Raw genomic sequence first — 25987 nt, 5'->3', positions numbered from 1 at the left:
GAAGTGTATTCTACTCTGAGAAGAGCTCCTAATATACTATGTAGGAAAAAATAAAATATAAACAGCTGTCTAGCTTAAATGTTATGAGAATTATAGTTAATATTAAATATATATATATAGAAACAACTGACGTTTTCTGATGCTTTTTTCTTTTCTTTTTTTTTTTTTTTTTAAAACCGAACAAGGCTCATGTTATTTGTACAAGCACCTGACATCTATAAAGAAGAGGCAAGAAGAGAAGACAGCTCGCACACACACAGAACAGAACACCTGAGAGAAATGACCAGTAGGTGGCAGCACAGCACCCCCGAAAAAAAACACAACAAGCTGAGAGGACAGGAGAAGAGGAAAAAAAAAACGAGGGAGGTAAAAGGAAAAAAAAAACGACACTACAGTCTCTCGGGGTGAAGTTCAAGGGCCGCGCGGTGCGTGTCCTCAGCACCTCAGAGGTTTCTGCTGGACGATAACCAGGTGGAGAAAAGAGGGAGGTGGTGGTGGGGGTGGTGTCGGTAGGAGAACCGCTTGTCCCTAGCAGCCGGAACAAGGCTTGGACGTGCGGCTTTAGACATTTTCTGCGTCAGGTGGAGCTGGGACTGTTCAGTTCTGTGTTGTGCTGGGCTGGACTGAGATACCAGAGTTCTGTTGTTGAGCTGGCCTCCGGGGGGGTTGGGGGGTTGGGGTGGGGGGCCTGTTGTTCCTCTGATGCTGCTGGTTTATGGTGGATCTGGGGGGGGTCTCTTAGTGGCCGTCATGCGTCGTCAATATTTCCTCGGCTCTCAGGTGCAACTCCAAGGCTGTGACAGTGCAGATGTCCCTGGGGAGCTCGGATTTCCTCCTCATCAGGGGGCGCTCTCTACGCTGATCTTTTAGGATCTGGACACATGGAGACAGTGGGACAGAGGGGGGGTCAGTGACATTCAGTGAAGTCTGCAACATGACATCCATCTCTGTTCTTTTCCTATGTCTGAAACATACCTGCTATCACCCTCTCAACGATAAAGAAAGAAATGTATTTTCAATACGATTCAAAAGGTGTAATTAATGCTGCACATCCAAAACACTTTGTCTATGAGGGGCAAGTCTTTGCACGCCATGACAGGAAGTGCCCACATGAGCAAGGTTTAGGATACAATATGAAACTTAAAATATCTGACTTTAAAAAAAGCATCCATAACAAAAGACAAAAAAAACCAACAATTATTTAAAGGAAAATAACGCATTTCTTAAATTTTCCAAGTTTGTCCACTAAACAACTTGGAAGTTGATAAACAGCTGGGGCGATACTTTGTGAATCATGTGACTCATGTCTGCTAGCTTTGAATAATCATCTTGCCAAAAGGATTCATTTATGGGACAAAGTGAAGCAGGCCGGAAAATAACCTCAAATGTTTTTAACTGTGGCTGGTTACGCAGTTTATTTAACTTAGTGTCCAAACACATTTAAGTGTCGGCCAATTGTTTTAAAGCCTCATGGATACAGTAAAGAATTACTAAAATATAAAGTTGGCCCATAATGGTTGAACTTTAAGACCTCCTACACCACACGACACTATTGGTTACCTGTGTGGCTTCCTCCTCTACTGCTTTCTTTAGCATGTTGACGTCGTCGAGCAGCGGCCCGTCTGTCTCCATGTCCATCGGACAACCTGATGCTATCGAGTCGACGTATATCAGAAACTGTACAAGGAGAGGAGGACCAGCGGAATTAAAGAGATTAAACTAATCAGGTTTCCCCTTATAGTCATTGTGCAGCGGTGCACCGCCGATCATTAGTGTCCTTCTCTGCTCAAAAGACTGTATTCAAGAAGTTTTTTTTTTCCCCATGTAATATTCTGCTTTAATCCATATTTGTTAGCGGAGGCAGACAAGTTGTCTTAATTAAAGAAAAGGTCAACTAATTTAATCCGATTAACTGTTTATTCAAATTGAGGATTTTGGACGAGGATTTTTTTGATATCGTAAAATATGATCAGAGACAATTGAAGCATCATTCAAAAATCTCGATAATAGCTTTGAATGTAAAATAAGATTTGGTACGGCCATAATTACTAGATAAAAATAAGTTAACTAGGTTCTTTGCTCACCTGTGGGTTTGACTTTGCAAGATTCTCAATCTTCAGCCACGCTTCTTCTCTCTCTTTCCATTTGGCTTTCTCTCTGAGACAAAAAAAGAAAAGAATCATTAGAGACAAGAAATGAAGAATTTACTCAAAGATACACTGAGATCACAAATCTGTTAGGTCATTCTTACCATTTCTTATGATGTTTGTATGATTTCTTTATTTATATTACACATAATAATAGGACCAGGAGAGCTGTAGCTGCAGTAGAAATTCAGATGGGATGTCTCTCTTGTGACTTACTTGCTTTTCTCTGCCCTGAACTGCTGGGTGCAGTCATCAAACAGCTTCTGGTTCATCTCCATGAAGAGTTTCAGAGCATTGTAGATCAACCCGTGGATCGTCCTGCAGAAAAATTGCACGTAAAACATTGTTGTTTACATTGCGAGTACTTTCGCACAACGGAAATATATCGTAGCGAAAAAGAAAAGTCATCTTTTCTGGGAGCTAGATCGACTTATCGGAGCTTTTACATTGCAAATAAAGCAGCCAATCAAGTCGTGCATACACTATATTGTACAACAACATGGAGGCTCCACGGTCCAAACCAAGACAGAAGACTTTGATTTCTCCTTTCTTACCAAATCCATTCCTTCCTTCTTTTCTTCCTTTTCAACTTTAATTCACTCAGAGCATTTTGCTAAATTGAAACATACATTTCAGGCTATATGACAATTTACCTGAGAAAGACTGCCAGGAGTTGGTCTTTTGCTTGTGCAAATCTATTCAAACCTTCTTTTGAAAAAGTGCTTCACCCATCACCCATGTGTATCGGTGCTAGCTTTGTTTTATCACCACGAAGGATCATCAGGCAGAGGGACACAGAGATTTGACTCAGTGGAAGGCCTGAGTAGTGACTCACTTGTTCCAGTGGGTCTTGGAGTTGCGGTAGAGGGATGGGAACATGATGGGCAGGATCTTGGCGGCGTTGTCGCTGATTAGGCTCATGATGTACTCGTTGTTCCAGTAGTACAGAGCTCGTTCTGCCACCTGAGAACACATGAGTTTACAACAGGGTTACTTAAGTAGACAGAAAGTATGCAAATGTGTATAACGAACATACAAAAATCACTTGGTATGTGTAGCTGGGATGAATGTCAGACCTGAAAGTGCGGGCTGGACACACACTTGGCCAGCTGTCTGAAGAGAGGCTCCATGACTTTGACAAACTCTGAAGGCTCAATGACGTCCAGGATCTCCTCCAGTTCATTGAGGAACATCACCTCTTTTGGACTGTGGGTCTTTGGCCAGTACTTTAACAAAGCCATGACCGTCTGAGGACAGGGACAACAGCGTTATTAGAGGAGGAGGAGGAGGAGGAGGAGGAGGAGGAGGAGGAGGAGGAGGAGGAGGAGAAGAAGAAGAAGAAGAAGAAGAAGAAGAAGAAGAAGAAGAAGAAGAAGAAGAAGAAGAAGAAGAAGAAGAAGAAGAAGAAGAAGAAGAAGAAGAAGAAGAAGAAGAAGAAGAAGAAATGAATGAATGAATGAATGAATGAATGACAGACAAAGTGCTCCAGGAGGTAGCGTTTCAAAAAGATCAACTGAAACATATTTAGAGAAATGAAAGCACAGATATCTATGTGTATCATTTGTGTTTGTCGTACGGGACTGAGGACCTTTAAATCCACTAAAATCTGATTAAGTTTGTTTTTCTATCTCTTGTACTGAAATCCCACATGCTTAACGAGGAAATGGCCTTCAGCGTTTTCTCTCTTCATTGCCTCATTGTTCATCAAAAAATGATTTCAAAAAATGCATTTCAGATGCTCTTTAGTAAGATTTTGAGTAATACAACCAATCACATGAGTAAGTATGGAAATATCAAAAACTAGACTCTGAATGCCTGAATGAACCCAAGGACTCTATTTCCAATCAACAACATTACTGACATAACATTAATAAATGACATCTTACCGGTTCTGTGAGGGTGCTATCCTTCTCTAAGAACTGGACCACACAGTAAGCCAGCTAAGGGAGGAAATAAAACATAATGAATATGATATGGTGTTGTTTATGGCAGGGATAAGCATTAACACAATATTTAAGAGCGATAAAGTGCTTACCTGTGGGTGATATACACTAAGAGACTTGACTTTGTGCAAAGGCAGCAGAACTTTCAGCAGGAATATCTTGTGCTCTTCTTTCAACGGTAATGCAAACCCGTTGATTATGCTGTGAAGAGAAAGGTGAGCAATTGAAAAATTTGATCTAGGGTTAAACTCAAGACTCTAATGGCGTCTAGACACTGGAGACATACGACAAAGGCAAGTCAAGACGGATTTGGCGATTGTACAATAAAACGGTTATTGGAAATGAACCAAAAACAAAACTACACCCTGAAGCATAAAAAAAAAAAAGTTTCATAGATGCACCTCTCAAAGGTTTCTTACCTGCCTAATATTTCCAGTAATTCTGCTATTCCATTATGATGTTCAGTCTCATAAATGAACCTGAAAAAAATAGCAACATGGTGATAAATCACGGTGGCACATTTAACAAAACACACTTCATAATGTCACTAATTGTGCCATTAACTCAGAGACTCACTCACCTATAAAATATGTTATTAATGTGTTTCCTAATGTACGCTCGCAGGCCCAGGAACTTGCCATAGATGCGATGAAGAGTGGTCTTTAAAAAATCTCTCTCTCTGGGGTCTTCACTGTCAAACAGGTCTAAGAGCTGTGCACAAAAAAAAAAAAAAGGTTACTGAGACACAGAGCAAATTCAACCAAATACAGATCTATAAAAGAGAGAGAAAAATACACATACAAAGTCATAACTCTAACACAAACGTGTACCACTGTGTGCTCACCTGCATTACATACTTCTGGTCAATATACTTTTTGGCTATGTTTGGTTGAAAGTCAGGTGACTCTAAGAACCGGAGGAAGAATTCATAGACGAGCTGTGGTAGGAAGAGAAGAGGTTACAACAGGTTAAAGTAACAGCTGTTTGGATGTATTCGCATCAGTAAAGAGTGTGTGTGTGTGTGTGTGTGTGTGTGTGTGTGTGTGTGTGTGTGTGTGTGTGTGTGTGTGTGTGTGTGTGTGTGTGTGTACCTGTAGATGTGGCCATGCAGCCTCTAGCGTCGGCTCGTCTTCCTCCGGGTCAAACTCGGCCCCCGTGGGGTTGGATGACGGAGGCAACGTCCTGAACATATTCACAGCAAACTATGGAGAAAAAAAACAAAAAACACGGCATGTCACTCAGGCCACAGATTTATGACAGTCATGATATCATGTTGAGACACAGATATCAATTACAGATCCAGTTTATTTTACAATGCAATACATAAACAAACATTAAAATAGAAGTTGTTAAATTATCCAATTATCTCTGGTATCCAGAGGCTGCCATGTGACTACAGCTAATGTTAATGAACATGCAGATGGTGACATGTCTTTCAGTCCAGCATTAGCAATAAAACAATGAAAAATATAAAAAACAGAGAAAATTATGATGTGGAATACAATTATATTCCAGTCGTTGCTTGGCTCACATAAACTAGAATGACTGCCTCACAGCTTAATGTTTACGCCGACCAGTCAAATCCTAGTTTACATCAATGTTGTTTCAAAATGACACAAATCTTCTTCATTTTATCCCGTTATTCATCTGTGTGAAATTGTCATAATTAGCATATGAAATCTTGAATTATGGCCAAAAAAGACAGACAACCGAAAAAACATAACGCCTTTTGCCGTCGTGGAAGCATAAAAATGATAAATAACACTGAAGAAAAACATGTCAAACTTTTTTATCAGTGCTGGTGGGGCAGATTATACGACCGACCTTTAAGGCTGCTTTTAGTGTTTTATTTAACAGGTCGCTATTGACAACCCCTGGTAAACAGCCATCAGTGACAGTATTTGACACGCAAGCACATGTTTACAATCAGTTACTCATCCCACAATATTAAAAATAATAATAATCAATAGGCTGCTGGGGTTTGTTTACTGCTAGCCTCTTTGTGACGACTTTGCCATGCAAAACTGAACTAAAACTGTGAGACATGTTGGCTATTTTAATGCACAGATCACACTGAACATACACGTAAAAGCAAACATTGGTACAATAATGTTATGTAGCCATTGGAAATGAGTTTATCATTAGGCTAATTTATTGCACAAAAATGTTCCGAGAGACAAATCAATAAAAATACAGCAAATTGAATTTATGCGAGTCCATCGTCATGATCTGCCTTCACAAGGTTGCATTTGTCTTTATGAATGAAAATATGTATCAATAGTGAAATATTCCCTCTTGCGCTCATCTGACATAGCAGCCTGTTTCTCTTTTGCATTACTATTCCCCAAACTGGGAAGGGATCCATCCATTTCCCTTCTGAGCCTTCTCACTTTCAAGACAGTACACTTAGACGGTCCCTCCAGAGCGCAGTCGACCAGAAGAGGTCAAAACACGCTCACTCGACATCGTGTTTATGTTCTCAGCAGAAACCATTTCTTATTCCCCCCCAAGAGAACGGGACTAATGGAACAACCGCTGTCATGTCATCCAAAGGCCTGCCAGAAGAAATACTGTTCTAAAAGCTTGAACACGTAGCCATCAAACATGCCCTGAAAGAACAAGGGCTTCTGGAGGAAGTAACGTGCACGGCCTTAACATAAGAATACACTCTTTATGGCTAAAAAAGAAAAAAAGAAAAAAAGGAGTTAGTCATGTCAATCTCCATACTTTGATGATGAAAGCAGTCAGTGGACTTCAAAGAGCCCTTTCCTTTAAGGGGGCAGTGGAAAGGGGCCTGTCAGGAATGAGAGTATATTTTCATGCAGATTTGGAAGCTCTGTTGCCTTTTTCTGCAGCCCTGATCAAATGGAGCCACGGCGAGGAGGTCCGGGGTAAATTTGCACCTTGATCATCTGCAGTTTACCATGTGGCATTGAGGCGGGGCTTTTGATTAAAAAAAATCAAAGGCTTTTGAATTTGGCTTGGGGAAAGCAAACCTGGCACCGTGAACACATCCAGGCCACGACCTCGGGAGGGAACACACGTCTAATAAATAGACAGTAGGAGCTCATTGACGGCCGTAAAGACCGCAGCCCGACAGGTTTAGACGTGCAGAGGACGGAGCTGCAGGCGAGTTATGTTCAGGGACCTCTTGTGGGTTTAACTCTCTTGGCCATCTTTGAGTGGACGCAAAAATAAATGGGTCACTTGAAGCCTTACCAGTGATTTTAAGGATAAAAGTTAAGTTGGGTTTATGTGACAAAGATCTTTTGCTTTGAAAAGGTCAGTGATATTTCTGTGAGTTTCCTACCAGTCAGTCGGGAGCCAAAGAAATACAGACTACTTGCTGGCAGGCTAGTAGAAACCACAGCACATTCTTTTCCCATGGCTCAGAAATAAAGTCCACATCAAAACCATGAAAAGCTCTGGGTTCACACCTAGCAGGTCCTTATACTGAGGTTTGTGGAATATGAGAGCAATAGCTTCATTCAACACAGTCATGTGGCTCTTCACGGTCACATGAATTCAGTGATATACAGCTGAGATATGCCAACTTATGAACGCTTAACTGTCATTATTAAACCTGAATGACCTACTGTACTGCTACACTAACCTACAGCCAGACACACAAGAAAGTCACATGATCTATGGGCCTGTATATCATAGGCGTACTGTGTCAAATACATTTACACCCGCTGCAGTATTACATTACATTCATGTAAGATAAGCCAATGTTATCCATCACTGGTGATTATGGCTGCCAATTAACCAATTTGAGATATTAGGGAGCCTTCATCAGTGATGATGTGATTAGTGTTCTTAATGACTAACAGGAACAAGATGAAAGGAGAAAGAAGGCAACCTGTTGCTTGGGATTATTCACAAAAAGAACAGACACTTCCTCTCTTATTAAAGATATTACATGGAAACAAATAGAACTGAAAATAATTAAAAACATTCTAATAGAAAATGTAACCGGAAAATCTGACAGACTATTTCAATATTGAATGCCACATCTGACCTAAATAATTCATTCAGATCAACAACAAAACAGTAGGAGTAACACATTGGTCGACTCTCTCTAATCTGAAACTCACGAGCCTGCAGCAGCAGCTCAAAAACAACATCCATCCTGCATAAGGCACAGAGGAGGCCACATTGCGAAGGAAATGAAAATACCACATTGTTTTTTTCAGGCCTGCAAACAAAAGCAACCGTTCTGCCTCGTATACGGGAACTTTTTAATCCGGAGTAGAATAAGGTACAGCACTCAATATATAGCTAACCTGAGAATGTACGGTTAACCTCGTGTGAATGTCAAATCAAAGTCTGTCTGAAACACCCACCATGTGAACCACCTCCGGGTAGATGGGTTCGGTGATGACGTTCCTGTTGTGGGTGATGTACTCCACCATCTCGCTTATCGCCGCCCGTTTCACCTCCTTCCATTTCAGGTCACTCAGCGGGTCGGAGACGAAGTCGAAGAGGACGCAGCACTGCCGCAACTTCTGGATGAACAGCTTCTCCTGGTCTGCAGGGGGAACATCTGCAAGGCAGAAAAGGGAAGGAAAGAGGGAATTAACAGATCCGCCATTTTTGTGTGTGTGTGTGTGTGTGTGAGGATTACATTAACACTGTATGTGAGAAATGGTCTCTCACACTATCGTACTGTCACAGAATATTTACTTATTACTATCGCAAAGTTTGCCAAACGAATCACCATTAAACTTTTAGATTTAATCCCACTATCATCATCATGGATAAAGTATGACACTGTAGAAGCCAGATGCTTGACTGAAGTAATCCAAAAACTAGATGGAATGATACAGGTAAAAGGAAAAAGACATGAAAGTTTAATAAATAGGAAAACAAATGCATAACGCTGTAGCAAATGCAAAAGTAGTCTATGTGTATTGCTGTCCCACATGTGGAGGTATTGACTTTTAATGCTTCCAAGCTTTGTTCACGGTCAGAATCCATTGTTCTGCTTCCGCCCTACAAAGCCCACCCTCTCGCAGTCAGTGATAATTGGTTTAATAAGCTTTAAAAGGAATACTTCACCCACAATATGACCGTTTGTATGCAACTTACTCATCGTGTGTAAACTTTGTTTTTGTCGCACGCCTCTACGGTGAACAGAGAATGGAGTAGAACAGAGTAAATCCTTGATGAATGGAAGTAAATGGGGGCTATCGCTGTCCTATGTTTGTGCTGCGGAAGTATTTTAAATAGTATGATTATGGTGAAAATGCATGTGTTTTGGAAGTACTGAGCATACAACCGGATAAATGAGACTTGTATTATACTGCACGTGCTGTGGGAGTTTGTAAAATGATGTTTTAAAGTAGTTTTTGTTCAATTCATCAAAGGTTTACTGCATTTTCTGATTCTCCGTTCACCGGAGTTTATCTTCAATAAATCAAGGTATCACACAGTGAGTGATTGATAAATGGTTATTTAAAAGGATGAAGAATTCCATTAAGAGTTATTCAGGTTTTGTACAGCATTATTTTGCTACTGTGGAGTTTATGAGGTGACATGTAGAGACCTCATTTAAAAAGACTTCATAAATCAATAATTCAGCCGTTTAAGGACGCCGTCATTCACTACATCAATGATGAAGAGGCTCCGAATCCGCCTCCAGGAATATTGAGCAACACCCGTCTGTGCATAAATCATTAATTCTTGCCATTTACAAACACGGCACGTTTTTCTTTTGTAGCTACTACAGACTCGCTGTAAATGAGCCGATCTCCAAGCTGGCAGCGAGCATGCATTACCAGCGTACAGCGGCTGCCTCCGTGATCCTCACAAACCATCCACGTCACGTCTACTCAACCAATAAACATTATTATAAAATAGAAGATTAACCAATATAATAATTACACAAATGTTATGTCAAAAAAAAAAAAGGTGTGTTTTGAGCTCACGTTTAAATATAAAGACTTTGAGCAACCCCCCCCCCATATAAATATATAAATACTCTGGGGCTGTACCTGAAGCTAGGATCACAGGAGATAAAGACAGAATCACCAAGGATTTCTGTTCTGCTCTCAGAGGAGCCGAGGGCTTTTCCAACCTCGTGCACCCAAAATGCTTCACTTAAGGAATCAGGGCATGTAGTTCAAATAGACAAGTAAAATAACTTCAGGTTATTTTAACCATTGTTAAAAAGGTAACCATTGTAGGGATTTGTAAATGGCCTTTATATGTGCTCCACCTCGGATTCTCATCAGTAACTGTAAACTGGATAAATGTTACTGCAGCTTTATGAGAAGTCCAGACAGGACACCATTACTATATTCAGTCGATGTATTACACTGAGTAGGTATTCATAATATAAACTCTGTCATGATGTTAGGACGGCAATGGAAAATAGTGCTTTCAATAAGGGAATAACTATTTAGCTTTGCTGACAAAATGTTAATAGCGTCCTGTAAGAAACGAACAGACAGATGGTTACTCCTGCCAGTCATTTAGCTTCAGCTGGGAAGATTCCCAATCTACAAAAATACCCTGAAATCCAAAAAGAAGTGCAATGGTGCCCATTCATTTTGGTCCAACATGGGGATTAGTGACTTAAAGCAAAATGTCACCTTATAAAACCGACCCCTGGGGCAGCATTAGTGTCTTCATCACAGCCTGTGCTTTATGAGTCAGTCTCGACTCCCCATTTACAATCTGCATTTGTACTGTAGGTTACCATGGTGACCACAGACAGAGATGGGACTTTGGACCAGAGGGTGACTGCTGCTAATCAAAGATGCATGCAGGCTGCTGCTACAATGGAATCATATGCTACTGATTTGCTGAGCCCATCAGCTTAGACCGAGCGAAGCTTTTTGCCGAACTGACCTCGTAAAAAAACAGACGGATAATAGCTGCGAGTCGACAGTGTGCACGACACCAATCAGTCAACAACTAATAAAAAAAAAAAGGTCGAAATGCAGAATTTGTTACTGTTAAGAAACTATTTTGTGTCAATAAGCAAAAAAGATTTACACAAAGGGGGAATTTGGGTTGGTATGAAAAAAAGTAGAGCCTAAAAGCTAATATTGTGACAAAAAATTACCAAAAGATGCATCCTAAGATCTATCCAAAGAATATGAGAAATAAGAAATAAATGATAAACGAAAGGTAATTAAAAAACTGTCCTTATTGTTACAGCCTCAGTCAAACAAAATCATGTTGGTTGTATTAGAACAACATATACATAAGACAGGTTAGTACAGTAGTATTTCACTTTAACAGGAACCTACACTGACACGTTTAAGCTTGTGCATGTAAGTCAAACTACTGTAACCTCACATACGGAGTCATGGCGGTGATGCTAATTGAAAGCGAGCACCACCCAAACCCAAGTAACAACTAACACCACAACTTACATGTGTTCACCACAAACAACGATTACACAGACGGGAAAAAAAAAAACTCCATACTAGTTCTATGAACCTGAATAGCAACTACTTGTTTTGTACGGCCCAATAACAGGAAAGCGACACATGATTAAATCATCTCTATATAATATCACAAACACTCATATGACTTGCATGTGTGTAATTCCACAAAACAGTAAATGGCTTTAGTCTTTCCAAGTAATATTTTGTATCCATCGTTTTTTTTTATAAGGAAGCAGACAAAACAGTGGCACTGGTTCAAACATCTGAGTTGATATTTAATTAATACTAAAATCTTTTTTTTTTACTAATAAGCCAATTCTATGAGATCCAGCACTGTAGGTTGTGCACACTCCCACACAGGCTCAGGACAAAATGCAGCCACCTGTGTACTGTATTTTCTGTTCATGTTCTTCAACAAAAATACTTCTGTGATATATATTTCTCTCATAAAAAAAAAAAAAAACACAATTACAACATGGTTTACTGACATCTTGAACAAGGCGTCACTTGATTTGTTTTGGTTTTTTCGAGTGTATATCAGCCTTTTATGATTTGGTGTGCAGCATTGTTTGTTGGAACAAGTAGTCCAGCCAACTGGTTACAAAACAAAACACAAGTCTATATTCAGGCACACTGTAAAATAGTGACAAGTCTGTAAGTAGCGTTGCAGTAACATCATACTTCATTCCCTCTGTCCAAACTACTGGCTACAAAACAGGATCTAATCGGCCGCATCATAAAAGGTCAAACAGCTGGCAATTTGCTTCACCCCTGAGCTTTGCTTACCACATCCCCGGAAAACCCTCGATCTGTTTTATGTTTCAACACGGTGTTTATGTAAGGCCCGGCTAAGGATATTCTTTTGTTCTGTTCTTCCGTTCCAACAAGCTGCGACTTTCAGCTGTGGAGCTGCTGTCACAGAGGAATATAACTTTCTGTGTATTACTGTACTATTTCGCTGCTCCCTCTCTAGCAGATACAATACCTGCAAAAACGTATATAGTGCATTTTTTGACAATGAACAGGAAAAGACATGACATCCACGTGAAAATGCAAACAAATCTCTTCTTTTTTAATCTAAATACAAGAACAAATAAATGGAAAATTGGTCCTTTTAAATCATCCCCTAAGCTAGGTGTTTTTTAAAAAAAAAGGTCTTTAAGTTTGTTACATTTATTCAACTTCATATGTTCCAAAGTTTAACAAGTGATTTTAAAGCCTAGTTCAACACTCGATGCCTGTTACTAACGAGCTGGACCACGGGTCCACCCATGAGCACCTCGTCTCATCTCATCAACCCCCTGAGGGCCAAGAGGTCTCACCAGCTCCTGTTACACAACAGCACTAGGGTTTCTGAACAGGCCTAAAATATTGAGAGACATGCTGTGCCAGTGCAGACATCACACACGGGCCTCTCTGCATGGATGGGCAACTAACCTTTACTCTTCTGAAGGCTCCAGTGTGCTCACAGGAATACGGGTTCGGACTTATATCAAATCCCACAATGTCTAATAACTGATTAATACACTGCCATCAGTGTACCAGATACTTTGTACATCAATGCAGACAGAGGCCTACAGATGCAAAGGCATGTGGCTAGTATCGTTTTTTAACACCCACGCGAGTCCCAACATGACACAAACATCTCACTGTTAGTAGCACAGTTGTGCATTAACGGGCTGCAGGTTAAATATAAACTGCCACATCCGTTTCATGAGGAAGGTGGATAAAGAAATGAGTATGTGCACAAGCATTCCCCCCCTTGAATTTGTCACACTACAACACCTCTATCTGGTCAGTTTCTGTTTTCCTTTCACAGCACTGGTTGTAGGTCCCAGCTTGTAACTCAGGAGCTTACTGGAGATTCAGCAGCAACAAGCAGAGCATTTCAACGTACACGTGTTTCAGTACTCATGTACAATCAAACATAGATGCACACAGCGACAGCAAGCTTTGACCTCACTTCCTATGACATCAGCAGTCTTGATGGGGGGATGGGAGTCTCAAAAACTAGCACTCCTTCTCACTCTCTCGTCTTCCCTCGCCGACACTGAAGCTTAGCTGTGCAACGTCTTGGCAAAACCCTTCCTCGTTGACATACAAACACAGCCCCCCCCCCCCCCCCCCCCCCGCTTCCTCTCCCAAAAAACACACACATGCCACCAACACTAACGGGGATGAATGCTCTCACTCTCTTGCAGCAACTTTAAGAAAAGTCACCTGACAGAAATATTTTTTTCTTCTACAAAATCCAAATTTTTTTTACAAACATCTCCCATCTCCACCTTGAAACACAAACACAGAACAGCAGGAGTAGGAGGAGGGAAAAATGATCCTATTCTCACCTCTAAAATGCATGAGGGCCACAGGCTGGAAAGGCCCATTGGTGCTCGGTGCATCCAGAACCATCCCACTGGCGGTTCTAGTGCATGCCAACATCAGAGAGCTGAGGCGGGAGACGGGGGGAGAAGAGGGCAGCCCGGGCTAAGGCGAGGAGCCAGCCTCCATTTTAGCACGAACACTCGGAGCAGAAAATGAAGCTCCCCTGCTGCTGGAGGGAACCAGCTAGTTAGTGATGTCATCCCCCACTGCAGACGCCTGGTTGGCCGGCTGCGATCACATGGGGCCGAGTGTCAGTAGAAATAAACATGAGGGAAGGGATTGGCTGGTGGGCCGAGGGAAGAGGTGGGACTTTTACTGTGATTGGAGAGCGAGCAGCTACATCTGTACAAGAGTTTTAAAGCACAAACTGCTGATCTGTGTCAGTTTGGCCCTTTTTTTTTGTTATTGTGATACAAGAAGAAGGCCAGGAAATACACATTCCTGTCAAACATGCAGGCTGGTTGTGAGAGTGAGAGGAGAGGTTAAGTGACACTACTCGTTACTCATTTACAGCCTAACACCTGACAACGAAACCCCAACCGACATAACAAATTACAATATTCAAGTCCAACACAAAAAGTTCAATACACGCGCACGAAAACCACAAGCGTTAAGAATGCACGCCGCAGGGCAGGTTTAGACATGAGCTCTTTTTCCCTCACATAAAACCGCTACAAGATGTGTTCACTACAAGATGTGTTCACTACAAGTTAAAATTTGTTTAAGACCAGCACTGTGTGTTAGAAAAAAAGCCCTTTTAATGTGCGTGTGTTTTTGTGTTGGTTTTTGTATGACAGATGGCCCTCCAGGAGCACACCCTGAGCCCCAGGTGTATGTGACAGACAAACAGGAAGGCAGGAAGTCTTGATGCAAGCAGCACAGGATGTGCATGAGCAGAGAGCAGCACTCGGTCTGTCTCAGCAGCTCTGGGGACAAAAACCGTGTACTGTAAAGCTGTGTGTGCAGGAAAAGGGCAAATCCACGCAGACGGTTAAAACGCACGTAAACATTGTCACATACGAAGTGCAGTTCAACGTGTACTTCAAATTCACATTCATCTGTATTTCCATTTTTTTTTAACAAATGCACCCTATTAGGTAGAAAGGTCATGTCACAGTGTGCATCCAACCTTTGCACCACCATGACATACTATCACCATTCCCAACACAATGCAAAATATATAGTATTAATTATATAAAGCTTGTAATTTCAGCACTATCGCACATTTTTAAAAAGGAGGCACTACATGAAAAATTTGCAAGTGAGAAACTACAAATGAAAAAGTTATTTGCTGTTTTATTTAAAATGTAGAGCTTGTGTAAAGCATAAGGTCTCTCATTTTAACACATAACATTTTTTTGAGTACTAGTTTTTACTCCTCATGATTGTCACTGTTAGTCAAGCTTATATAAAGATACCAACAACTAAATTGATGACAAACACGCTTAGTTTTCTCCATTTATCATTTATGTGTAGTATGAATGGACAAATGAAGCCAAGCTATCTTGTGTTGCATGAAGAAAAAGTCTCATTCATATTCGTCTTTTCACATGCCAGAAGGGTAAATCAATAAATCATTACTTGTTGCTTATAATGTTTCTTTTGTCCAGCAAATGTAGCTTTAAACTTTGCTCTAGATAAGAAAAAAAAAAAAAAAAAAAGAGTGATATAACAGAGTTGGGAAAGTTTTACAGAGCCACAAAATCAAAGCAGTGTATTTTTAAGTCAAAGACCCGCTGTGTCTGCAGTAACTTAATGTAATGTGTGTGCAAAAACGCCTCATTTGCTGGGCTTTCAGAGAGCACAACGCTTTTACCACATAACAGTGTGTAACAGCTCCTCCCTGTGGGTCCTTACGTCTGAAACCAGAGCAACTGGATGTTCCAGAGTTGAGCTCTCACTCGTGTATTTGAGCTGCACTTTCAATCGAGATCAGCAGATAGGCGGGTAGCATAAGGTAATATTATGTATTGCAAGAAAAACTTCCATGCTTCATAAATCTAGTTACTAATCTATAACTCTGTAACCCAGGATCATTGATTTTTTTATGACTTTTCTCCCTTTTTACACTTTGACTATTGTTTACTTTTGCTACACTGGCTGTAAACTGTAATCTCAGCCGTCAATGTTTCTCAGCAATAATAGAAACGTTGAGCGTCTTAAACTAGGCTACACGGTAAGGGAAATGGGAATGAGCCAGCATAATGATCTAGCCGCAAAACACAAATTAGGAGAGAAACAGAACATCAAGTCTGGCTGGTGCTAATATATATACACAATAGTGGTGTATTTCAGCAGCAGCAGTGTATAAAGGGCTCTTTCTTGCCATTCTGCTGCCTAGTCATGAGGCAACCTCCCATCAGAAGATCTGTTGTTCTGACCAAGACAACGCTAAACACACCCACTTGTTACAGATCCTCTCTCCCCCAAAAAAAAAAAAAAAAAAACGCTCCTTTTGGCACATGCATTCATGCGCTTGAGGTTTTTTCGCTGTGTCTGTGCTTTTTTAATTTTTTTCCTGTCAGAGACGAGAGAGTGAAGCTTGTGAGGCATCATGAGTCTGGTCCTGGATATGATGAAGACTGTAGTTTGCTTGCGTTCCAAATTTGTAATTTCTATAGCAGCAGGTCAGCCACAGTTGAGTGTTTCATTTGACAGATCCCCTGATCTTCAATGTCGTGGTTCTCCGTAATAAACGCTTAAGGCTCGGATCTATTTGGAGACGCAGACGTATCAACGCAGCTGAGGCCTCTTCCAACAGAAGCTGAAATTAATGTTGCCCTCAAGAAGCGTCCAATATTGGAAAGTCCCGTCTACTGAAATTAGAGACGTCGTGTTCATTATAGCTGCTCTGCGTTACCTTCACGGAAAGACTGAAGATATGAAGGGAAAACTCGTGTTCTCAGCTAAAATGTAATTTAAATGTATTACTTTGGGACACGGGCAATCACGAATGTTGAATGTGCTAATGGAAACACCTGTGGCTTCATAACTGTGAGCTGAATACACTCATTAAAAAAAAAAATCACCATAAAATCTGCCACTAAAATGGTGTTACATAACTGAGAAACATTTTATTATATATTTTTTTCAAATCATGATCATTTATTTTGCTGCTTTTAGCTGGTGGAGACTGAGTTGCTCTTTCAGTATGTGTGTGTGCGTCATTAAAATCTGTCTGCCTGTAAATATAGATGAAGAACAGTTTTCATATATTGCTGCCTTTTATGGCTTGCAGACTATCTACCTTACCACCATCTTACTTTTCTCTGTTGGTAAAGCAGATAGTATGGCTGCATTTGGGACTTGATTACATGTACAGTACCTTCTCATTCAACTACTTTGAAGAATCTAAAATATAAAACATATTCTGGTTTGTTGAGCATTTGTTTGTTTACCACATAATTCCATATGTGTTCCTTCATAGTTTGGATGTCTTCAATATTAATCTACAATGTAGAAAAAAATAAATTAAGAAAAATAAAGAAAAAACATTGAATGAGAAGGTGTGTCCAAACTTTTGACTGGTACTGTACATAAATACCTCAACACGTACATGTCTTTACTTACTCAAGGCTGTTTCTTTAAATATCTTTAAATGAGAGCAGAATCTTGCAAAACCATTGAGAGCTTCAACAGCTGATCAAAGCTAGGGAATTATGGGTTTTTTTGTGTTTGAGATGTTTTTAAAAAAAAAAAAAAAGGAAGTTTCTGTCATGAGGTGTGGGAGTTCTTTTTCCTCTACCACCTGCAGGAGTGGTAGAGGCAGGAAACCCTTCCCTGAAACCTGCCTTGCCCTTTGGCATCCTGCTTAAAGAGTCTGGCCACAACGTAAAAAAAAAAGGTTTCCAAAGTCTATCCTGTCTGTTAAAAACAAGCAATTCAATAACATTAAAAAAAATGTACACAAAGAACTTTACAATTTAGATTAACATGAAGCATTCTTGCCCAATAGGTTTGACCCTGTAGGTGACACATGAGCAAACACTATATTACATTTACGGCCTAATGCAAGCAATATTGCGGACACTATGTTTCAAGCGTCCGTGATGTAACTTCTGTCGTAACTCGTGTTACGCAGTGATTCCTTCTTCTGTCATTCCCTGAACTGAAAACAACTGAAGCAACAATGCTCTCATCTGCCTCTCTCTTTTTGGTGGAGGACACATAGGAAGAGGTCGACAGCTGATGACAGTTTGGCTAAACTACAGGAAATGTGTGACATTCCTGTCACTTATCAGACGGAGACAGAAACTCATCTTCTCACATACTAAAGAACTAAAGAACCGGGCCTTTTAAATTCCACTGAATAACCTGCAATCTTAGAACAATCTTAGAAAACTAATCCTTAATGTGTTCTCCTCGTGATACAGTTTAATACAAAAAACACTTTAATATTCCCACTAATAAAAAGGTGCATGTATAGTATGTATAGTAAATGGGTTAAATAAGATCTAGATTAAACATAGATTTAAAAATAAATATGTGCCGCACTAAAATATAATACTTTCGCTGTTGTATAATTTATGTTACTTGGCATGTTAAACTTTAACACAGACACTAAGCATTTATCTGCAAAACCACCAAAAAATGAACAGATTAGAATCAGTGGTTGTGCTTGTTTTGCATGGTTAAGATATCAGGAGATGGATCACATTAGATTTCATCCAGACAACTGAATTGTTTGTTCCAGTTAATCAACATGCTGGTAGCTGAAATACTTGACTGACCAGCAGATGGCGACAAACCATCGGAGACAGATGCTTCATGCAGAAAAGTGCACATACAGAGAACACATACAGAGGCAACAACTGTTGTTGTTCTGGGCTTTTTGGCAAGTATGTTTGGTCTTGATATGGGAGATGAGCAGGCACATTTAGAGCATTTATATCCACAAGCTGCAGGCAAAAAACTTTATCCAAAACACAAATTTTGTGATTTTTGCACATTTTTACTCTTGTGCTGTCAGATGTAAATGCTGGGACAGTTTAAATGTACTCCAATCACAACAACCACACTTGGGTTTGAGGCGAGTTCATGGGTAAGGCCTGCTTCTGGTCAGGGTTTTTTGTTTTTTTCAGTCTTTCAGTCTTTTTTCAGTCACGCCTCAACCTTGAAGCCCCGCAGGATGGGCTCTCGGACTTGTGTTTCCATCAGGAGGTGGCGAACATGCGTGGAATGAAAACAGGCCGAGCTAGGAGCCTGTTTGGACAGGACTAAAGTGATAACATCTACCGGGCCGCTGTGGGATAATGTTCTGCAGAATGTTATCAAAGATCGCAATGGGGTGTGGGAAAAGAGCTGCCTTTATCAGAAATGAAGTTATGTTGAGTGGTTTTCTTGACACAGTTCAAGGGTAATAGCTAACCAAGGTATGCATGTTGTGCGGTAGTATCAACTCTAGTGTGTGTCCATTAGTTATAATCTCACAAGACTGAATGGTGAACAAATGGCACACAATAACATCAACAGCTGCTGGTCACAGATAGTAACTCTACTTGTACCTACCAGCAAAGTCTTCCAAAGAGCATTCGAAAATTCCCCCTTGAAGAGGAATGCTGCCTTTGCTCAAGTGTTTTCTAGGGCGGTGCTCACTGTGTAAGTGACTTTAAGCGTAACGAAGAAAAACAAAACAATGGAACTCTTTTTTGAAGAATGAATGACATCATATTAAGGCTTTCATTAAGGGACTAAAACCAAAGTTCGTCTTGAGAGAAGTGAGTTCTCTCAGGTGATAGAAGGTTTATAACTCAGAGGACAACTTGTCTCTCTTTAAACGGGGAGATGGTGTGTCTTAAGTTCTGACATTTGTGTAATCATTTCCAAATCACATATAGCAACACTGTTAAGACAGCGCACAACATGCAGTATTCAAGTTTTCCAAGACACTACATATACTACTATTTATTTATTGTATGAAACAATGAGTTTGAAGTCAATACAATTCTGGTCACAACAGCCCTGGAGAAATGTCACTGCCATGTTAAATATAAACAATTTAAATATCAAATCAATATCTGTCTTTGAGAGACGTATAAGTCTGTCTGTCTGCTCTCTAGAACTGCCAGACAATCAACACCTTCAATGTCCAAACTTTATCAACGTCGTTTGGCTTTTTAAGATGTATATTCATTCGGGGATATTTTAGTTGCTTCTAAAAAAGGCTTTTAACTTTTTTCCCCAATTACATTACAATTTCTCTCCATATTGTCTGAAGGTTCTTTCTAATACCCAGACACTGAACTATTTATAGCATCCAACAGAGTAACTGACTCTCTCACGGGTCGATCCTATTTCTACTCAAATCTCTTTGTTGATTTGCACCCGTACTTATTAACCTATAATGCATGTGCACTGGTTTGTTTTCAGTTCACCGCCAGGTTACATAATGACTGTGCCGGGACAGGGCAGAGGACAACATTGTTGTGTGTATTCATGCATGCATACACAGACACATGCATAGATAGAGTGCCCACAGGCCTAACGGCAATGCCCACCCTGTGCTTTTCCATCTGGTGCTATGCTGGTACCGAGTTTAGACAATAAAGTAAACGTTAATATACATCTGCAAAGATCTTTCAATTTCCCTTCTGCAAAGGGAGGAATAGAGAAGGAATAGTAGCCTGCCTGGCAGATAACGCTGGTCTCTGGCAACATCCTAAAACACAAGGACCATGGAATTAAAGCTTTATCTCTGGATTACCACTAAATATAGACACTTGGGTTAAATCCAGCGCAAAGTCCATGCCATGTACGTCCTCTGTTTGTTTCCATGTATTGCATAATGTCGTACTCGGCTCCGTATTACAATGAGGGTCATGCAGCGGGGTGGATGTTCATATTGTTTCAGTGTTTGCTTGTACGTATGCATGTAAGCAAGGCCTGCACTTATCGGTGTCAAGATTACAGGCATTTCTCAACCTGCCTGAAGAAAAACTTTCTGCTTTGTGCGTGGCTTCTTTGGGGATATCTTGAGTTTTGAATTCGGGTTTCAAAACATCTTAAATTCATTATTTTTCTCCACAAATAGGCAAATTGTCTACAAATCCACACCCAAGTGCAAAACCTCCCAGCCTGGAAATAGCAGCTCTACTTGATGGACTTGTATGTTTTTGTTTTTTTTAATGCATGTGCAACAACTTGAAAAACCTAGAGCACTGGGTAGTGTGTGTATCATGTGATTAGATGACACCCTTTAGTGGTTTCAGCAGTAAATACCTTTGAAAGCAGGCAGTTTCTGCAGCTCCCTGTTGTTGCTCAAGCTGAAACGAGAGGAGCTCTGCCTCTTGTCCTTTTTGACAGGTGTCTGGGACCCTGGTTGCTTCCCCTTTAGCAGCTGAGTGGTGGGAGGAACATTATTGCTGGCCTTCCTGTTAGAGCTCTGCTGAAACAACAGAAAAAAACCCCACATCAGTAAAACTGAAATGACATGCGGCGTACCAAGTGTGAAAGAGGGTGCAAGTACCTCTTTAGGAATCTGATAAAACTGTTTAATTGGCTGCTATACACTAGACGGGACATTTTTATTATACACACTATGTCCTCATTTAACTGAACAACAGTGTCTTTCATTATCTAACTAAGGCCATAAACCTGTGACACTGTACTCAACATGTGCGTGAGTGGGTTTTTCCCCCTCAAACCGAGCGTTTGTGTCTCAGACAAATTTTTAAAAAAAGAGGGTTAGTAGGGCTGGATATAATCCTGATTTGGGATCAGCGGAATGTGCCAAGTTTCTCACAGCTGGTCCCACCTGTCTGTTGGGACTCATTCATCAACACACACCTGATGGCACAGAGCTTACTCCTCCAGATGCAGCTCTACACAGAGCTGTGAGAGCGTGAGTCACGGGGGAATTATTAAATTTGGTTAAGACCCAGCTAAAGTTGGTCACAGTCTGCAGCACTACAGGACAGGAGCTTAAGAGCTGGACCGGCAGCAGGCTGTCTAGTAAAGTGCGTAGTACAGCTGCGCCGGCCTCTACTAGGAACTAGATTATGTATTCATGTAACACAAAGATAAGAATTAACTCCTCTACTTGTAAATTCATTAATCCAAAGTAGAAACATCTGTCAGCTAGGATTTTATAATTAAATGCTTTCCTTACTAATATGACTGGTATCAAGATGGAAAATGAGACATTTTTAATGTATTATGAACATTTCCCCCAGTCTCAAACTGTTCTGGTAAACAAGTAAATGAGGCAAAAGGGAGGGGCGGCGGATGTCAACAGCAGCTTGCAGCCCAGCTATTTTAATTTGACACAAGGTTGAAGCTGTGAAGGCTGCTGTAACACAACAGCTATTCTGCTTGCTGCTACTGGTTGGTATTACCCAGCAAGAGGCAGCTAAGAGGCTGAAAAATAGAAGAATTCAGAAGGTCGACAGTGGGGGGGGATATATGCATATATATTATTCATAACTAATTGACAAGAAGACAAAGGGTAAAAATATAAATGTGGGGCAATATATTGTGTGTGTGAGTGATATTTAAATAAAATATACACAGTTTTGTCTTTTAAATGGGATTCGAAATATGGAGCAGCTGTGCGCTTTTATATTGCAACAAACTGGACTGTGTGTTACATCAGCCACCAAAATACGAACAGGTGGTCAACAGCCCTCACAATATAAATATTAAATGTCTAGGAAAGAGGAGGACACCACTTTGCTTTGTTCTTTGCTGCACAAACAGATGTCAGCTGTCATGCCGCCCCTGCATTAAGGTTTTTGAATTCCCATGAAAAAGAAAAGCTAGAAGTTAAAATCTTTCCATAATGGCTCAGTGATTTGTTTATATTATTATTGCAGACGTCATGGAAGAAGTCGGACTTAAATCTTTTTTATTTTTTTATTTGTTAACATCTGCATTTTATCCTGGAAAAACCATGAGAAGAGTGTTTAAAACCATACTGTGCCCCTGGTATCATTGGACGGCCTTCATACTATTTTACAAATATAGTACAGGACCGTGCAGTGCAATAGTGTGACATAATGATTGACACCAGATGCCTAAGCCTTGGCAGGTCCGACACAATGTTAAACAGCTTGTAATGTGGGTTGAAGATACCCCCTTTAGCTTTTCCAGATGTGAATCAATCCAGATGCAAGCAAAAAAAAGTAAATGGATAATCAGCCAGAGGGGAAGATTCACTTCTGTGGTCTCTTCTGACGCACAAATCCTGTAAAGTGTTCTCCTTTTCTGTTTTGGTGTTTTAAAGATTACCAGTCCAGGGAAATTTGATCACATTTTTTGATTAGAAACTAGTTTCCTTACCACATCAAACACTGATTTATCTTCTAGCCAAAGGACATACAGATATGACAATGACTTCTTAGTCTCCTTGGAGGAAGTATATTGATTGCATCACGTTATGCTGCATGTGTCAAGGACAATAGATTCCCACTAGGTGACACATACTGCTAGCTGATCAAGCTATCTTTACAATTCTGATTGGCCTTGTGTGAAGTCAGTTTCTATTTCGCCTGGATTTATTGGTGCTTATCAAATAATAGCGAAAGTACAAAGTCATGCATTTACAACACTAACATCAATTATTTACAGCATATTGCAAATGATCAGAAACTGAAAATGACAGCAGTATAAGAAAGGATTTGAAAAAGTGTATTATTATTGAATGAAAGATGTTTTTTTTTAAAGCATACTATGACATGTGAACATTCTGCAAGAGGACACTGATCATGCAGGGGGGGGGGGGTTGAGCTTGATGATTCATTATGTCAATGATAATGCAGTCCTTTCTCCAGCTCTAACATCAGTGACATTTGAACTTGTGTAAGACAAAGTCCTTCTGTCTTCTAGCAAGTTTCCCCCCCCCCCCCCCAAAAAAAAAAAAAAAAAAAAAAAAAAAAAAAAAAAAAAAAAAAAAAAAAAGAAAAGTCTTCTGCATTAACCCTAAGGTTACCTCATGATCTGAGTTCTCTTGTCCTCCACTCTTTCCCACTTTACCAGACTTTGAGGACTCCTGCAAGAAAAAAAACATTTGTGAGCAGTCCATCAGTGAATGCAGCCATGCAAAAAAAAAAAAAAAAAAAAAAAAAAAAAAAAAAAAAAAAAACCTTTGCTAAATATAGCATGCCCACCCAGTCTCACAATCCTGTTTGGTTTTGAATGCACTTGCAAGTCTGCTGCTACATAGTTCCTTCTCAACACTCACAAATGATATTAATGCATGCATTTCAAAGTCTTACATCCTACAGATTGGTGATTTATTTGTTGCAAGGTAGCACAAGACTGACATGTTGGCAGAATAGCTGCTAGCTGCTGGTGGCTGCAGGATTGCTAACATTAATGGGACACTGCTGTAGGAAATGTCTCGTCATAAATGCAGGTTTATGCAAAAATGCACTGGAAATGCAACTAATGCATACTGTGCTTTCATACCTGGTTGCAGTGCTCAGACTCACCTTGTCTTTTTTGGTTTTATTCGGCATTGTATGAACCGTAGCCGCCCTTGCTCCCCTCTTGGATATTCCACAACCCAAAAAAACTCTCAGGGCTGCGAACTGAGTCTGTTCAGTCTGTCCTCGCCCTGTGATTGGCTGCGGTCGGTCAGCTGACTCTGACGTCGGTGGAGTGACGCGGTGAGCATTGAAGGTCAGCGGGAGCCCCCTATCGGTGGCAGGTTGCTATTACAACGTGCATGTGACAGCAGGTTTTTATCATGTTCTCCTAATGCAGTGGTTTCTCAAATGGGGGGGTATGTGAAGGCACTCCAGGGGTTCTAAAAAATATATATATATTTAAAATTAGCATCCATTCAAAAATCCTTTAAAAATAGTTATTTAATAAATATTTAATGCCAGTTAAAAGTTTGGACACACCTTCTCATTCAACTACTTTGAAGAATCTAAAATATAAAACATATTCTGGTTTGTTGAGCATTTGTTTGTTTACCACATGATTCCATATGTGTTCCTTCATAGTTTGGATGTCTTCAATGTTAATCTACAATGTAGAAAAAAATAAAATAAAAAATAAAGAAATAACATTGAATGAGAAGGTGTGTCCAAACCTTTGACTGGTACTGTATGTGTAAGTTCATAAACTGAATTTTATATTCAGTAGGCTATTCAATTTAATTATCCTAAAAAACACAAACAATGGAGTCGTGGTTGAAGCGTAGCAGCAATTCTGCTGAAAACACGAAGGGACAAGTGCCAAAGAAGGCGAAACCAGAACAATTCCGTCAGTATTCAGGTACAGGGGGTACTTGGCTGAATTTTTTTTTTTTTTACAGGGGGTACATCACTGAAAAAAGGTTGAGAACCACCTCATGTATTGCATGTATTGTCCTAATGCATCCAAGGCTGTACTGAAAAAAATATATATTTATTGAATGTTCCTTTTAGGCAAGTTATAGATGATATTTTCAGTGCACATTGTGGATTTAATAATAAATGTCAGCACCTCCTTCTCTCAGATCTGAGTCTTTTCTTTGTAAGTCCACTGACTTAACAGTGGCAATAAATTATTTTACCCGACATCTATTTCACTGTGGCTGGTAAACATTCCTGTGAAACAAAGTTTTCTAAAATGTGTGAAGTGCTTGGTTAAGCCTTCTTTTTGCTTGTGGCAGCCATAGACTGGCATTCTTTGTGGTATTACTGCCATCTACTGGAACTTTACTGTCTCTTACAATGTCTATTTTATTCATCAATTCCAATTTCCACCCCCACCCCCCCAGAAAAACCCATTTATCTCTCTGTCAATATGTTAATATGCCCCTCCTCTGTAATAGGATATATTGATAAGATATGATAAGATAATCCTTTATTAGTCCCGCAGCGGGGAAATTTGCAATGTCAGACATGTCAGAGTAAGGGAATTCACAGGTCTAATTAATCAATTCAATGATGTGCATAATGGCTTCCTGGAACACTTGAATAGAGCAGAGCCATCGTTAAGGATATTAGTTACACCTGTGCGTTTCCTCCGATGACAAGCCAAAATGCCTGCTGCTGTCCTGTTAGAATGATTAAGTGGGTGACTTGTGAGGCGATGTCCTTGAAAGAATACATTTCTCATCCTCTGGGGTTTATTTTGTATTGTGGCCATTTGTTTTTAAGAGCCACTGTTCATGTCCTTGAAAACT

The 25987-nt window shown here is 40.2% G+C and overlaps 1 protein-coding gene across 5 annotated transcripts; it reads right to left on the bottom strand.

The window, feature by feature from the left end:
* Nucleotides 1-716: 716 nt before the first annotated feature.
* On the bottom strand, nt 717-24362 carry ppp2r5cb (protein phosphatase 2, regulatory subunit B', gamma b). 5 transcript variants are annotated; one of them, XM_054618063.1, is made up of 16 exons: nt 24300-24362; nt 23798-23857; nt 21091-21256; nt 8437-8636; nt 5182-5292; nt 4935-5027; nt 4671-4801; nt 4510-4569; nt 4183-4291; nt 4034-4087; nt 3224-3394; nt 2983-3110; nt 2364-2465; nt 2085-2157; nt 1561-1677; nt 717-873 (listed from the first exon to the last, which is right to left on the bottom strand). In XM_054618063.1, exons 1-16 carry the CDS (start codon nt 24324-24326, stop codon nt 739-741), a joined length of 1737 nt encoding a protein of 578 aa, XP_054474038.1. In that variant the 5' UTR covers nt 24327-24362; the 3' UTR covers nt 717-738. The 5 variants fall into 5 exon arrangements, with proteins under 5 accessions (XP_054474038.1, XP_054474039.1, XP_054474040.1 ...); XM_054618064.1 differs by having other exon boundaries at nt 21091-21253; XM_054618065.1 differs by lacking the exon at nt 1561-1677.
* Nucleotides 24363-25987: the final 1625 nt, after the last annotated feature.

This window comes from Anoplopoma fimbria, chromosome 18, assembly GCF_027596085.1.
Source record: "Anoplopoma fimbria isolate UVic2021 breed Golden Eagle Sablefish chromosome 18, Afim_UVic_2022, whole genome shotgun sequence".
In the NCBI taxonomy this organism is placed as follows: Eukaryota; Metazoa; Chordata; class Actinopteri; order Perciformes; family Anoplopomatidae; genus Anoplopoma; species Anoplopoma fimbria.
The sequence above is the reverse complement of the archived record's forward strand: the minus strand, read 5'-3'. Positions and strand labels throughout refer to the sequence as shown.

Bases quoted from the DNA above. Each gene is read 5' to 3' on its own strand.
- ppp2r5cb (XM_054618063.1), bottom strand. From the start codon at position 24,326: ATGCCGAATAAAACCAAAAAAGACAAG. The intron at 21,257-23,797 runs GTAACCTTAGGG...CTGTTGTTTCAG, and splicing joins AAGAGAACTCAGATCATGAG to CAGAGCTCTAACAGGAAGGC. The intron at 874-1,560 runs GTAACCAATAGT...CCATGTGTCCAG, and splicing joins TAGAGGAGGAAGCCACACAG to ATCCTAAAAGATCAGCGTAG.